The sequence below is a fragment of the Dreissena polymorpha genome, chromosome 15 (assembly GCF_020536995.1).
Source record: "Dreissena polymorpha isolate Duluth1 chromosome 15, UMN_Dpol_1.0, whole genome shotgun sequence".
NCBI lineage: Eukaryota > Metazoa > Mollusca > Bivalvia > Myida > Dreissenidae > Dreissena > Dreissena polymorpha.
Genome location: NC_068369.1, coordinates 33,919,775 through 33,936,048, shown reverse-complemented (window position 1 = coordinate 33,936,048; position 16,274 = coordinate 33,919,775). Strand labels below are relative to the sequence as shown.

Here is a 16,274-nt window from a genome sequence, read left to right as displayed (position 1 = left end):
TTACTGTTAATGCACTGCGTAATTTGACCTTTAATTATTAAATTCACCAAAAAGATATTTTAAGCAGATTAGTATGTAAATGTGACAAACATATTGTAAGGTAGACAAATCTGTTTAAAATAATAAAAATACATAGATTATATATGACATTATCAACATGTACAGTCGTTTACAGTCATTCCAATAAAATATTAAAATCTATTTCAGGAACTTGACAGTAGAATGTATATTAAAAAAATCACACATGTGATTGTTTTAAAGCAAAACCAAAATAAATTTATATATAGCACATACACATTAATTATAGAAAAACCAACAAGTTAAAATAAATAGATTGAAATATATAAAAATATTGATTGGAAGTTCACATATAACTTTGTTTTTAAAAACTCCAAAGATACATTATATACAATGGCTTCAAACTAGAATTGTACACAGAATCGTGGGTACAAAATCTCTGTTATTTAATAATATTGATTAGAAATTTACACATAACTTTGTTTTTTAAAACTCCAGAGATACATATATACAATTTCTTCAAACTAGAATTGTACACAGAATCTTTGGTACAAAATCTCTATTATATATGAAATGAAAAGTTTAAATGACAATCTATCATGTTATTTTTGTAAAAAACATGAGGAAACCTTAACTCATCTCTTCAATCCATTTTCAACTATATAAAACATTCAATGATTCTGAACAACATCAATTTGCCCAACAGTTCTTGCCAACATGTGCTCGTTGGAATTTTTTTATGAAGAATTGACCCCATCATTATTTTATTTTATTCTTGAAATAAAATGATATGTTTTTATTTGTAAAAAAAATAGTAAAATCCCAACATGTCCAGGGCTAGGAAAGACTTTTCAACTAGCATGGGAAATTCAAAAGCACACCATTTCCCTAGACTCGGAATTTCCAAATTGGTCAGTTGTTGCATTATTTATGCTATGGACCCATAACGAAAAAATGTCATTGTGTTAAATTGATGTGCACTGAAATGAATATTTGAACTATACACTGTGGTGTTGGTATCACATTTTCTTTTCAAATCTGTATTTACCATTTACACGAGAAAACAGTGATTGTATTACAAATCTCCATATTATGTTACTATAATTAAGATCCCTGTCTTATATAGAAAGTATAGTTACTACATGTTGTACTTGTATTTTCTGTGCTTTTACAAAGATTTACTAAGTACACATGCATACATTGTACACTTCTTATAAACTTGCATTCTGTTTATAAACTTGCAAACCATGTAGCTGTATACAAACACAACAGTTTCTGAATTCAATTACTACTTGTTTGTAAGGTATGAAGTAGGATCGACCACACCTTCACAAAGTTTATCCTATTTCTACATAAAAACCGATAGAATAACTACTGATACTATAAACTTGAGCTCTAAACTATTGATATTTGTTGAGCATGATTTTTTGCGATCTCTACTTTTAAAACACTGTATGATACAACGTGATGTCATAACAAATGATGATGTTTAAAGTAAACAAATAGCTCATTGCAAATATTGGGAAAGCAATGCTATTGCTTTGATTTTAGGGCGATAAACGACCACAAATTAATCGGATAAATATAATATTATGTGAGGGTCGGATAGAGATCAAGATTATAACGCTTGGCTTGAAGCTTGCACGATAAACTTGATCTCTATTGGACACTCACATAATATACCCTATTTATCATGCAAGACAGACACCATAACCACTACACCACTGCCACCACATGCAGAGGTTGAAATGCACACACTTAATCACACTTCTATCATTACTTTTATTTCCTCTGCTCTTATGCTCTTGTTGGTGTGAAACAAATAAACTATTATCATAAATCCAAGTTTGACACAAAGTGTTTTCTTTAAAAGATTGAGGAATTTTCTTTGCTAGTGAATTTCATTAACCAGTTAAGGCATACAATTATTAACCTTGCATACCACGGCACGGAGTGTATATTGACAGGAGATGAATCGAGTATTTGACCCTTACTGTAGTAAATTCAATCTTATGCAAAAACTATTCATCCGATTTTATTGGTTTATACGTTATCTTGTTGCTTATTAATTCCTCTTTCAAAAAAATATAACTTTTATTATATTCCCGTTGTTATTAATGGATTTATAGCGAGTTAAACACAATAAATACACATTTTATGTTTTACCACCGCGCGTTTTAACGTGTTGTGGCTATCGATCTTTTACGATTAGCGCACAGCAAAGCTCCGAGGTTATACATTTTGATGTACCCACTCACGTCTTTTGTTAAATTATAGTTTCATTTCTCGGCCGATTTTGACAAATTATATATCATTAGAAAGCTTACGTTACGTAGTAAACAGATATATCAATATATATTAAGTTTTTCTTCTGATTTCGACAGCCCGGCGAGTTATAACTTTAACTTTTGCAAATATCATTCCGTTTTGGAGTTTTAGAATCTAGATTTACGGTTGACATGTTCGAACTTAATACCAATTTGTAGCGTTTATATTTGGAGTTCAGTTTTAAAAATTACATCTTGCTTAGGAGAATAGAATTCTGTATACAATAGAAAAAAAATTTGTTTAAAAACGAAAGTAATTAAGGAATGAAGGCGGGAAAATGTAGCGCGCGTTCCTAACGCACTGAACTGATGCTACGGTCTTGGCGATTATGCTTTTGTTTAGAAACCGGCCATTGAATTTCTTTTGCCATCTTATTATATTTTTTATGGAATATATTGTAGTATTTTGTTCACGAAACATATCAATAAAGCTTATTATAAATGAATCTTAATAAATTAACGATTTCAGCTCTTGTTTATAACACAGAAAGGGTGTAAAATTTATGATGAAACAGCGTATATAGCGGACCCTCTCGATATTATTCGGCTTTGCATGCATACTTGAAATAAAATGGGTGTCAAAAACATTCATCGTTTGCTGTTTATTATCAACAAGGTAATTATGTATAATTATTTGAAATGTTATTTACCTTAAATTATCAATTTATTAAAGATTCTTGAAAATATCGGTCCGTGTTACGCGGGTCATTTCGTATTTTGACATCATGGCATCATGTCCAACTATTGAAAATCAGATTTTTTTTCACCGGGACGATGACGGCTTGGATTAAGACAGGCAGACAGATAGTTTATTCAGACTTAAACAATAGTACATTGTCTTCAACTCAAATATATAAATTATTTTTAGACGAATTGTTAGGTGATTACACATATAGCAGTGATGATTCTGAGAATGTTGCCATGTTTCTTATCCGTGTAATCTAGAGTCCATGGTTTGAGCATTTTTATCGCGGTGTTCAAAAAAAGATATCTCAATAATCTTGTTTAGTGGTGTATTTGAGATTTATTTACAGGTCGTCCAGCGTCTTCTTGACTACAGATGTATCGACCTGCCCCTGTGACCCTTCAGAGGAGAAAATAAGGTCATATTATACATCATAGCACGATGGCCAATGAGACCTTAATGTGACTAGATGCTTTTTTTTTTTTTTTTTTTTTTTTTTTTAATGGATTATGTAGTGGTTTGCCTTTTATCAAAATGGTTTTTGCAGTATTCCTATTATCTCTAGATTATCATTATCCTTATTGGCATTAATGTTAATTCTTTATAGTTTGTGTGTGGTTTTTGTGCTCTCCGCCCCAAGAGGTGTTAGTGGGGGTTCGAGCGGGATACAGAGGGCGCCCCGATTCCAGAGGCGCCCCTGGTTCTTTTAAGTGCCCGGTGTACAGCACCGATACACTGCACCCCCGTTTAACGTCCCTCGCGGAGGACTTATTTAATAATAATCTTGTTTATTGATAGATCTGTGGTTTTATAGCCCCTGTGTTCAGCACAAACCAATTATCTCGTTATGATCAGATACTGTGCCGACCAATACTAAATAACACTATGGTGTCTTACGCCATAGCAGGGACCTATACTTGTATATTGGTCCCTAACCACAGGTGGCAATGTCTGGTCAGATTACACTTTTTATGATACCTCCATGTCTTCTCGTGGTATTAGTGGTCATTTCTTGGAGTAATGTAACGCCAAATACTCAATTTTGCGTTTATAAGATATGTAGCGTATTGAAAACATTTATAGTCATCTGCCCATACAGATTGCCATAAACTAAATACTGTAAAGATGTCAGCCAGCTAAATCACAATAATTATAAGTGCTTAATACCTATACATGTACATTTTAAACATTTAAAAAATCTAATACTTAACATTTAACGTATTTAGCGGGTACCGGTAAAAAAACTCCGTCATTTCGTAGTCCTATAAAGAGTGTATGGTAGTGTACGGAACAACATAATTAAAAACAGCATTCTCATTTGACCACAACGGGGTTAAATAATCTTTCCGAAGAATACAAATAATACAAAGTTTTAATTTAGAATTCTATATATTTATAACTCTGTTAACTTATAAAGATATTTCAATATACATGCATAGACAGTTGACAGTGATTTTCAAGAATCTTTAAATAATTTTAATTAATTGATAATTTATGGTTAATAACCTTTCATATAATTTTACATAATTACCTTTTTGATAATAAACAACAAACGATAAATGTTTTGACACCCATTATATTTGAAGTATGCAAAGCCGAAAAATATCAAGAGGGTCCGCTTTACATTTGTATACGCTGTTTCATCATAAAATTAACACCCTTTCTGTGTTATAATCAAGAGCTGAAATCGTAAATTTATTAAGCTTCATTAATACTTAGCTTTATGGATAAGTCTCTAGAACAAAATATTTCAATATATTTCATAAAAAATATAATAATCATGGCAAAGGAAATTCATTGGCCGGTATCTAAACAAAAGCATAATCGCCAAGACCGTAGCATCAGTTCAGTGCGTTAGGAACGCGCGCTACATTTTCCCGCCTTCATTCCTTAATTACTTTCGTTTTTAAACAATTTTTTTTTCTATCGTATACAGAATTCTATTCTCCTAAGCAAGATGTTATTTTTAAAACTGAACTCCAAATATAAACGCTACAAATCGGTATAAAGTACGAACATGTCAACCGTAAATCTAGATTCTAAAACTCCAAAACGGTATGTTATTTGCAAAAGTTAAAGTTATAACTTGCCGGGCTGCCAAAATCAGAAGAAAAACTTAATATATATTTATATATCTGAAAACTACATTACGTAAGCTTTCTAATGATATATAATTTGTCAAAATCGGCCTTGAAATGAAACTATAATTTAACAAAATACGTGAGTGGGTACATCAAATGTATAACATCGGCGCTTCGATAAAAGATCGACAGATACGACACGGTCACGTGACTTAGACACAACAAGATATTTGGCCTAACGGTCCCGTTTCATATCCGTGTAATCTAGAGTCCGTGACCACGGTAATCAATTATCATTATGAAAACAGAAATCCATGTTTTCAGATGATACTCTTATTAATTTAAGGCGAATGACCAATTGCCACAAAAAAATGTTTCTATGTTTTGCATTTTTTCACGCCACTTGTTTTCTATATACGGAAATCAAGTGTGGGTTATTCTGCAATAATTATGTATTTAATTGCTATTAACACATTATGTTTGTAAGGTGTGGAGTAGGAAGGCCTCGACATATGCATACTTATTGAGGATGTAAATAATGTTTGTTTAAATAAAAATAAACATTTTAAGTAAAACAAACTTGCTGTTTGCCATTGCCTTAAAAAGAAAAAAAGAAAGTTTATCCTATTTTTTATTTGTTATGAAACGTACCGTACATTCACGGCCATAAGTCTACCTCGGCCATAAGTCGAGGGGTATAATGTGGCTAGAAAAACTTGGTTTTTTGCCTTGACTCTGCCATAAGTCGGGGGTAAATTTCCTCAATATCACAGACATGTTTAAGTGACGTTTTAGTCATGGTTCTGAGGGCTTTTGCACTGGCAGTTGACATTTTTTGGGATATTAATAATAAGAATATATTTAAAACGAAACATTCAACGTTTCAATTATTTATTATCACAAAAATATATTTTATTGTTCAAAATCATAATAACATATCATTGATTATTTCGAACTTAATATATATTTCACAAATCAAAATTAATTTCCCATTTAACGTAATAACTTTCAGCGTTTATATTATGAGCAGATATTTTTGTATTCAAATGTTAGTGCTATTGATGTGAAAATTCGTTAAAATCCTGAACGCAGAAATTCATTATATGGTCAAAATAATGGTAACTTGCTCTCAAATAATCAAAAACGCTTTCGCCATTATGCATGAAACACGTGAATTTACCAACACTCGCATCGCTCGCTATTCGACTGTTATATACATATTCGTAAATCACGAGATACCCGAGGAATATTTTCTGCATTCTGGAAAAACGTCTTATCTAATAATACTAAGCAGCTTATCGAAAGTAATTGTGTATTTAATATGTCCAATTACACTTTTTAATAATCCAGGGCGAGTGCGTAATATTATTATAATCAATTCTTCACTCAGATAAGATCTATTTATTTACGAAATGATTATGCATAAATTGTGGGACAGTTGTGAATAAATCAAGGAAACCACACCTTCATCCAATCAAAAAATATACCATGTGAAGTTGAACAATAGCGATTGGTTAAAGGCGTATCCAACAATAGAGTAATTATTTTTGATTGGTCAGAAGTAGTTTGTAGCAGAACCGTTGTGCATATCATTAACGGATAACTATTTTAGGCGTGACGCAATAAAGACAAATGATCAAAAGGATGCCAACACTACACTTTACACTTTGATCTTAGTCAAAAGGCCGAGAAGCGATAATTGGTGGCATAAAGACACCTGCACCTGTTGACAGTTTGTATTTACACGGATTAACTTTAAATGGGTACAAGAGTCAGCAGTCGATTTTCTACTGTTCTTAGCAGATAACGGACGATGTATCAATAGACAAATTAATATGTATAAATTTCGCCACTTTACCGTACGTCACAAATGTTTAATATTTTCGAAGTTATTTTTACATGTTTTATTTAGACTTATTACGAAGATTAATGAATTAAAAACCAATGTAAACATGCAGTATTTTGTTATCGGCGGACATTTAAGTAAAAGACGAGTCGGCCTTACCGTAAACAGTCATCATTCCTCCGCTTCGGAGATTTATTACTTAAAAAAAAAAACGGCACAGAAATATGTTTTTTTTTAATTTTTATTTAGTACCTCATCCATAAGTCGAGTTGACTTTTAAAGTCAATTTTGGGAGCGTTTTTAGGTCGACTTATGGCCGCAAATTTACGGTAATTAAAAAACATTAAGAGCATATCAGCTTGTCAGTAGCATCAATAAACATGACGTCATTTAGTTTCTACGATGTTTGTTCAGAATTAAAGTTAAGTCATGAGCAAAATATTTATGAATGAAAACAACTTCATATGTTAGTACAATTCAATGACGTCACTAAAAAGTGAACTTTGTACTTAGAAGGGCAAAGTATTGAAAACTATAGTTTATGTCCAAAAGCTTGAACCAATCAATCTGAATCATGTTAGAATCTAATTAATATTTTTCTATGAGTGTTTGTTGTTGAAGTAAGGAGTATAGATGCATGTTATCAAATCGCTCGTGCTGTGGGTTATTCGACAAGAAATCATCATAGAAAATTGTATTTCTTAATAAGAAGTGTGATTAAGTGTTTGTAGATGCTCTAGTCAAAATAAACATCTACCTGATCCTTAATGTGTTTGGGCAAGTGCCCAGAAGGGGTAAGACTGAACCCTCTGCACCAGATGACATTGGTGTTCACAGTTTCAACAAAGGGTTCAGTCTTACCACCTTTGCAGCCTTTCATTCTCCTACTTGCAGGAGTCCAGGCTGTTGTTTTTGCCCCCTTGTACCAGTGAATTTCAACCTCTGCAGGCGATACAATATTAATGACTTTGGCAAGCTGGGGCCACTCATCTGCATATTTCGCCCAGTCAAGTAAAACAAAGAAGCCTTCTTTGATCGTTTCTTTCGCTGGAGCAGCAGAGGCAGCAGCAGCCTTCTTGTTGCCTATTATTACAGGAGGGATGGGATCGTCTATTTTTGCGATTCCCAGCAAGTCTGATAAGTCATCTGAGGCTGCTGTGTCCTCTTGCCTCCTTTTCTGCATAAGCAGATCAAGGATGTGCACTGGCTCATCCATCCAACTGTCCTCTGAAGGAAGAACATGCATAAATACTTATTTTGCAATGATGAGTGATCAACGTGGTGTTAATTAACCAGTAGCTTTATGCAATCATGTACTGGTATGTCAATTTTCGTAGATTCAGCATCTTAGTAATATATACCTCAGGCTCAATTGTGCAATTAGCCAGATTTGTTTTCCTGCTCCTAGAATGTAGTGTTTTTAAATATGAAAGAATGTTTTATATTTTTTTGTGCAAAAATGACTTGAAAATATTAGGATAGCTAGAATAAGTATACCGGGTAGGTCAGAATATTAGTTGGATACTAGTGATAATAGAAAACATGCATTTTCTGTGATCACTCAATTTAGATTGATTTTCTTCTGTATCCAACAAATTTTCTTTTTATTTTATTTTATGCTTTTTTTACCGTTTATTTACATAAAATAGTTTACCTGGAGAATTTCAGAGGAATAATGACGTCATTTCCTTAAAATATGACTTAATTTTACAGTAAAACAGTGATACATAATCAATATATTTCACTGTTATTTTTCACTGTTTTAAACAGTTAAATATCAATTCTGTTTCACTGATATTTATACTCTATAAACCTCTGCAAAGCATAAAATAAATAGAGGATATTTGTTGGATTTGAGTGATCATAGAAAGTAATTTTTTACGAGTTTGAGTAAAAATCTATGTTTTCTATGATCATGTGTGAATTAATATACATGAAGATATTCCACCGAATCCAACAAATTTTCTTTTTATTTAAAGCTTTTCCCCCTTTTTTTAACTTTTAAAATAGTTTTAACTGATATTTCCCAATAATCCACCAGAAAGCATAAAAAATATGTGATACTCATATAACATTCTGTACATCTCTGTCTTAATATTTGTGTTGTTGGAAATAGAGCTTGTATGTTTTTTAAACTTAAAATGTCTACAAAATAGTTACCTATTTCCTTAAGTTCATTGAAATATTTGTCCCAGTAGTTGGCCATGGCATTGTCCTTGTAGAAACTGCAATATATAAACATCATTGGTCAATATGTTATATTTCGAGATTTTTAATACCATTATATCACCAAGAATGTGGTCGCTTTTACCAAAGACATGCACACACAATTTGGATGTTAATCAATGAACTCCAATGTGAAATATACCATATAAATTAAATCTTAAGCTAGCATTTTCAAATATTTGGGGTCATATTGTTTTTGCCCTGTCTGTTTGTTTTTGTTTGTTTGTTTGTTGGTTTGTTTGTTTGCTTCAAAATCTAACATTGGCCATAACTTTTGTAATATTAAAGATAGCGACTTGATATTTGGCATGCAAGTGTACCTCATGAAGCTTCACAATTTGAGTGGTGAAAGTTAAAGGTCATCGTTCAAGGTCAAAGGTCAAATATATATGGGCATACATGCCATATTTTTTTAGGTCCAAAGCGGGACATTCCATAAAAAGATGTCGGGACATTTGACCCAAAAGCGGGACACCTAAAACGATTTATCATTCCACCTTTACTGTAGTCAGTATGGTACTAACAAATATTCTTGATACTTTTATTCAAGACATAAAACATCTGATATGAATCATGGAATCTAAAACATAACAATAACAGTTCTATAAAATAAGAATATAGAAAAAAAAACGAGGATAATATCCATCTTTTTAGAGTACAAAATCTAGAACATTATGACTACAATACTCATTATATTAATTTCAATGGCAAACATTAACGCAGGGGAGGCTATCCAGAACACTGAAAGTACGGGTTACAGTAAACTATCTACCGAACAGTTACATCAGTTACACACGGAATGCTCGGCCGTACACATTTCAGAGGTAGGTTTTTGGTGGAAGCAAACCGTCTTTGTGTTCATTTAAACTCTCAACAACGCCTCAACCGTTATTACACCGGACAAAAGAAGTCTATGGATGCTTTACTCGAATTATTTTTCTCTAATGTTAATAATCATATTTTGTTTTCTTCTTATATACACAGATTAAACTGAATTGTGAATTGTCAGGCGCTGTATTGGGGTAGTGTCAAACTGTCATGAATAACAACACGTTGTTTTTATTACAATAACACAAGACAAGATGGGTACCACTTTTACTGTTTGTTGCGATGTTTTTTTAAGCATGTATCCATGCGCAGTTTGTTACTTGTTAATTGTCGGGGCTAAATTGGAGTAGGGTCAAACTGTCATGCATAGCACCTCGTGGTTTTTAGATGGGCGCTTTAGCGCCCGTCTAAAGTGCTAAGTGTGAAATTCAGGTCGATACGACTAGGTATGATTAACCCAATACCCGCTTGCGTATCCGCGCAAGAAAGAGTTGTATAATTTATGCAAGAGGTTTGAGTTCTCCAATTATGTGTATTCACAAATGGCAACATTATATTAATATCGTGTTACATTCAATATTTTCGAACGGTGTTTTATAGAAAAGAATCAATAAACAATGATCGTATTGTACGTGTCGCGGAGGAGATTGTTTATGAATGATTAAAATAGTCCACTTTCTGCTGCGTGTGCGTGACGTAGTATTTTCGCTCAGCTCATTCATAAATCTGAGGCTGGCGATAAACAAAGGGGAGTCCGTGTGAGAATAACGCAGTAGTATAAGGTTACGCTTGTTTATATTCACAGGTCTCAATTAATAATACGTTGACCACGAGTTCAACAATTATTACAGGAATACTATAGACAACATAAAAAATGTTTCATTATCGCTGAAACTGTTAAAAAAAAACATTTAAATATAACAATAATATTCTCTAAAAAATGTAATCTTGCTGTTTTGAAATAAGGTTTGGAATTTTGTTTTCTAAATAACTTAATTCAAAACAAAAGTTTAATTATAGTGTTTTTTACTTGTTAGTCGCATATTTACCGCATTATAATGTGTGTTATAATAGGCAAACCATACATTAGTAAAATTCAATCTGCCTTCGCACATAGAAGGAATGGGTCAATTAGGTGCTGCGTTTCCTTTGCTTACTTCAGTTAGAGGTCAATTATTTAGGTAATAGCAATCACAAGGCTCCGACTTCAAAGGAATTGCGGAGCTTTCTTACATAATAAAAGTCGTAGTCGCATGGTATTTGCGTTTTGCATCCTATTTGGTCACGTGGTTCTTTTTCCCGGTTGTTTTGGCATTCATGATATATGAGGCTATTAATAGATGCGTCTGTCGATAAACAAAGGAAAGTTTACGGGTTATAACAACGCAATAGGTTACGCTCTCGCATACAACTCAATGACGTAGTACAGGTCGTAAAATGAGAGATTCGGGAAAAAGTTGACGCTTATTTATATCAAAGACCCATATTATCTATAGGTCAACAATAACTTCAGCGATACGATAGACACATTTTTTTTTCATAATTGCTTAACCCGAATATAACAAACAATTTATAATAATAATACGAATGCAATAGCAGAAGGTTAGTAGAAGGTTAAGCTTGTTTATATTCACAGTTCTCAATACATAGACAGTTGGATATGAGTTCATGAATTACTACAGGCATACTATAGGCAACCTCGAAAATGCTTTTTAATCGCTAAAACCGAAAACAACCTATTATATTATATTAAATATATTTATAACAATAAATGTCTTTTAAAAATGTAGTCGGCGTATACGCTGACTTTGAAATAAAGTTAGCAATTTACTTTTCTAAATAATTAAATACAATTAAACAAAAGTTTAACTATTGTGTTGTGTTTTTCACTTGTAAGCTGCATATTCACCGCATGAAATGTGTGTTAGCATTGTCAAACCACACATTAGTGTGAGAAAAATAAAAAATATACTACGGGAGAGCACTTCATATGTGTCCTCATATGCCTTGTTATGAGTATCTTTCTTCACTATCGAAATATATCGTATGTTTATATTTGATTTAAACGCAGTTTTCTTTCGACACATTTAAATCACACGTCAATAGCGCCGTCATGCGAAAATGGATCTTATGCGTTTCGGAAAGCGTTTGTTAAACCCAACATGTGCTTTTGCGCAGTCAGGCCATAGGCGATGCTGTTCGCTTTAAAATCACTCAATATGTTATGTTTCTCCTTACAAGAAGGAGTGATAGCTGAGTGGGCTATTTATATGATGGGCGCATATGGTATAAGACCCATTTTCACATGACGAGGGTCATTACAAATCTCATTGCGAATTGAAAATGCCACATTTAAGAACAATGCTTTTTGATACAAAATTGAATTGAAAATAGCAAACTTGTTAATAATGACAGCCTATCCACACATTAAGGAATGATTTCCAGACGTGCTGACCAAGTACGGCAAACATTGTGGTATGATAATTAAACGATTTTCTCTTATCGTGACACTATACTATTTCGCTAATGACTGTTTTCTCATCTTGGAGGCGAAAGTGAAATTCTGCGAGATGGATTGTAACGCGTAATTGTAACAGGGCCACAATTTGTGTCGTTTGAGCATACAGAGAGTAGTCCGGAATTCCTTACACTGAACAGTGCTACATCCTTTGAATTGAGCACATACGCAGTGATGTAGCAAAAATTCAGAGGTTGTATCTCGAATCAGCTTATTAAATATTCGAAAATATTCATGCGTGTCTGTTGGCGTTATGTAAAAGTCACTAAGATGAAAACTGAAACAGCTACGCCTAAAAGCGCATGAGTGCTCTATACCTATGTTTATGTTAGCGTTGTTGACACCGTGTGAACTGCTCGGGTAATAAGTAAAGCATAAACAGCAATGTTTATATACTTTTATTCCTCCATATACAAGATACGAAGATTGTTGTATATTTTGAATTTGTATATGGTGTCAAAAATCAAAAGTTTTGTACACGGAACTTTCATTATGAATTTATATTCTTGGTGAGATAGTCATTTGATATAAGAAAAAAATATTCCTTTAATATGGTGACTGCAAATTTTCTTTATATTAAGTTATCATTACCATTTTCATCATACTTTCTATGCTTTCAGAACTTCCAAAAAGCATGTTGTTTTTATTTTGTGTTAGTTATTTCTATGAAATAATAAGGATGATAAAAAGTGCACACAAAACTCGACCCGTGCGCTATGACACACACTTTATAAAGTTGAATGGCGTGTGTTCATTTCAAACTTGCGATTGATTTTCGAAAATGAATTGCGTGTTAAATTATGCAATAGCGAACATCTTCAGTGCCTTCAGCGCTTTGATTAGCTAATTGGAGTAGGGTCAAACTGTCATGCATAGCACCTCGTTGTTTTTATTACAATTACACCCAATTACACTAGACAGGATGGGTATCACTTATTGGACTGTTTGTTGCGATTTTGGTATTTTGCACATTCGGATTATCCCGCTATTTATGAACTAAACATTGAATGTAAAAGACTCATTAATGACGTAGAGTTAATTTTACAAAACAATTGTTTTGTAAACGGTTTCAAACAAATACAAAAATAAACACATTTTCAACATTTATTTCATTATAATACAACTATCGATAGCAATAAGCGACCACTATCTTGAGGACCACCATGGTGTGAATGCCTGATGAAATCAATAATTAGCCGATAAATCGCTGATAAGGTGTCATAAACAACACTGGTACACACGATAAGTAGAATCGGATTGTAAATTGGGGGCAATAAAGGGATTAGCGGGGGGTAAGTGTTAGCGAAACAGAGCTTAAATAGCGAATTTTATTGGGAACCTATAGACCTTACATCGTTTTTTACGAATGTCGGGACAAATCGTCTCATATCGGGACGGCAGGACAAAGGGCCCAAAAGCGGGACTGTCCCGCCGAGATCGGGACGTATGGCATGTATGTATATGGGGGACATAGTCTTTCACAAACACATCTTGTTTACCAATACATATAAAAATAAAATTACCTCTAAGTGTGAGGCTAATTTGAATTAAAATGCATGAAATATATCAGTGCATACTTTTCGAAGTGTGTTAAGCCAATTAACGATATATGGCTGGGGTGAACATTTAATTGTTGAATTGATTTTAAAAATGGAAACATAAATAACCTTAGTGTTCAGTCTAGATGGCATCATCTCATAGCTTACGCTACTTACGAAGCAAACGTCTGCATATCATTGATGACCTTATCATCAATGCGTTCCAACGATGGGGCAATCTGTGAAACTGGTCCTGACGGGCAACTCTTCAACAAGAAGTTTCCTTCGCATACATTCCAAGTCTGCAATAGACATGTTTAAATATTTAATTCATTATGAGGACTTCAGTACAAATACATCTTTGTACAGTTTATAAATTAAATTTCCTGGCAAAATGTAATCCATAGAGCATTACCAAGTACAAAAGTTGACAATCACAATAGCTCTATTTGCAATTTATGTTAAAGGGGCCTTTTCACAGATTTTGGCATTTTTTAACTTATTCATTAAATGCTTTATATCGATAAATGTAAACATTGGATCGTAAAAGCTCCAGTAAAAAATCAAGAATAAAATTAAAAAAAGGAAAAGAACATTGCCCGGACCAGGTTTCGAACCAGTGACCCCTGGAGTCCTGCCAGAGTCCTGAAGTAAAAACGCTTTAGCCTACTGAGCTATTCCGCCGAGTACATATTTTTGAAGTATTTTATACATTATATAAGCAATCTTCGTAGTTTCACAAAATTTAACGACAACAACAGAACTCTCCAAATTATTCAATCGTTTCGCGTTGCAACGCTTTATAATTTTTAGGTTTTAAAATCGTCAAAAGATGCATATAATGGCTATATTAGACCATGGTAAATGTTCAGTATTACTGTTTCCTCACAAATATCATAACTAAAACGAAAATTTGCGAATCTGAAACAACTTTTTTCAATTTTGTCAATTTACCAAAGCGTGAAAAGATCCCTTTAATATTTCAGAACACTTAGTAATTTTTGTTGCACAAAATCAAAGTTTTTAATCACATCATCACTTATACATGTAAAAACCACCTTGCATGAAACTTTCTGTCAAGTAATACATATTAGGGATATGTATTTTACTCATGCAACTTTTTAAAAATGTTATGATTTTTTAAGATTAATTTTATATTCAATTTTCATGTTTGTAAGTCATTTTATCTTCTGTAAATGTTATTTACAAAAAAAGGCAGTAGATGTGGTTGAAAAAAGAATATGATATCGATGTTGATTATTTATATTATTTTATTTTCTTTGAACTTTAGATAAAGTCACAAACTGAGTGTATTGCAAAGTCATGTTTAGTAATCTTCATTAAATTTTGACATAAATATGAATAGTAATTGCTATATATGACACATTTTTTATGAAAGCCAATGTCATGTGATGCTTTTGCAAAACAAAAGGAAATATTATTTCATAAATTTCTGCTTTCTTAAATTTTCTAATTGAGCTTAATCATTAAAGGGGTTTCTTAATTACATTAGTTGATTTTACCTTATCGGTGGACCACTTTTTTGTGTAAATCACAGCTTTGCCATTCTGGTTTATTATTTTGAAAACATGTGGCCTGCTGTGGTTACAAATGGGATTCATGTCGAGGTACTCAGCAAAGTTGTATACCTCACTGAGCTTGATCCCTGGAATCATCCATTTTAATATCTTAAAATGAAAGCTTGGTATATGTTTTTTATGTTTCACTTTGAATAATTCTTGTGGCTCTCAGAAAGAGAAATTTTAACCAGATAATGAACAAATAAAGATGTACTAATAAGAAGGTATTGGTCAATCTGAGTATGGTTCATTTAATACACTTGCATGTCAACTATCAAGTGGCTTCAAAGTACTAGTATTGCAAAAGTTATGGCCAATGTTTGAGTCTGAAGCAAACAAAAAAACCAACAAACAAACAGACAGGTCAAACAAAAATATTTCCCCTAGCATAGACTAAGGAACAAAACAATGAAATTAAATACCTGTATCTTTAGTCAACAAAACTTAATTATATACTTAATTACATATGCATCTATAGAAAGACTTACTGTGGGTGCAGGTGTGTAACATTTTTCAAAGCCAATTATTAGTTCCAGGGGTTTTTTTTAGAGAAAGGGGAAGACGCTGGACGCTGGGTGAAAGGGGAAAAAAGAGTGCGAAAGAGACATTTTAGGGGAAAAAATAAAA

The 16,274-nt window shown here is 32.8% G+C and overlaps 2 protein-coding genes across 2 annotated transcripts in view; one reads left to right on the top strand and one right to left on the bottom strand.

Annotated features, from left to right (window-relative positions):
- LOC127859681 (uncharacterized) overlaps window positions 1–16,274 on the top strand; it is a 306,342-nt gene that overhangs the window by 105,367 nt on the left and 184,701 nt on the right. The gene's annotated exons all lie outside the window — the stretch shown is intronic.
- LOC127861194 (uncharacterized) lies at window positions 7,599–15,721 on the bottom strand. Its single transcript, XM_052399604.1, has 4 exons — window positions 15,591–15,721; window positions 14,245–14,369; window positions 9,118–9,182; window positions 7,599–8,184 (listed from the first exon to the last, which is right to left on the bottom strand). The coding sequence occupies exons 1-4, from the start codon at window positions 15,687–15,689 to the stop codon at window positions 7,694–7,696; spliced, it is 780 nt and encodes a 259-aa protein (XP_052255564.1). The 5' UTR covers window positions 15,690–15,721; the 3' UTR covers window positions 7,599–7,693.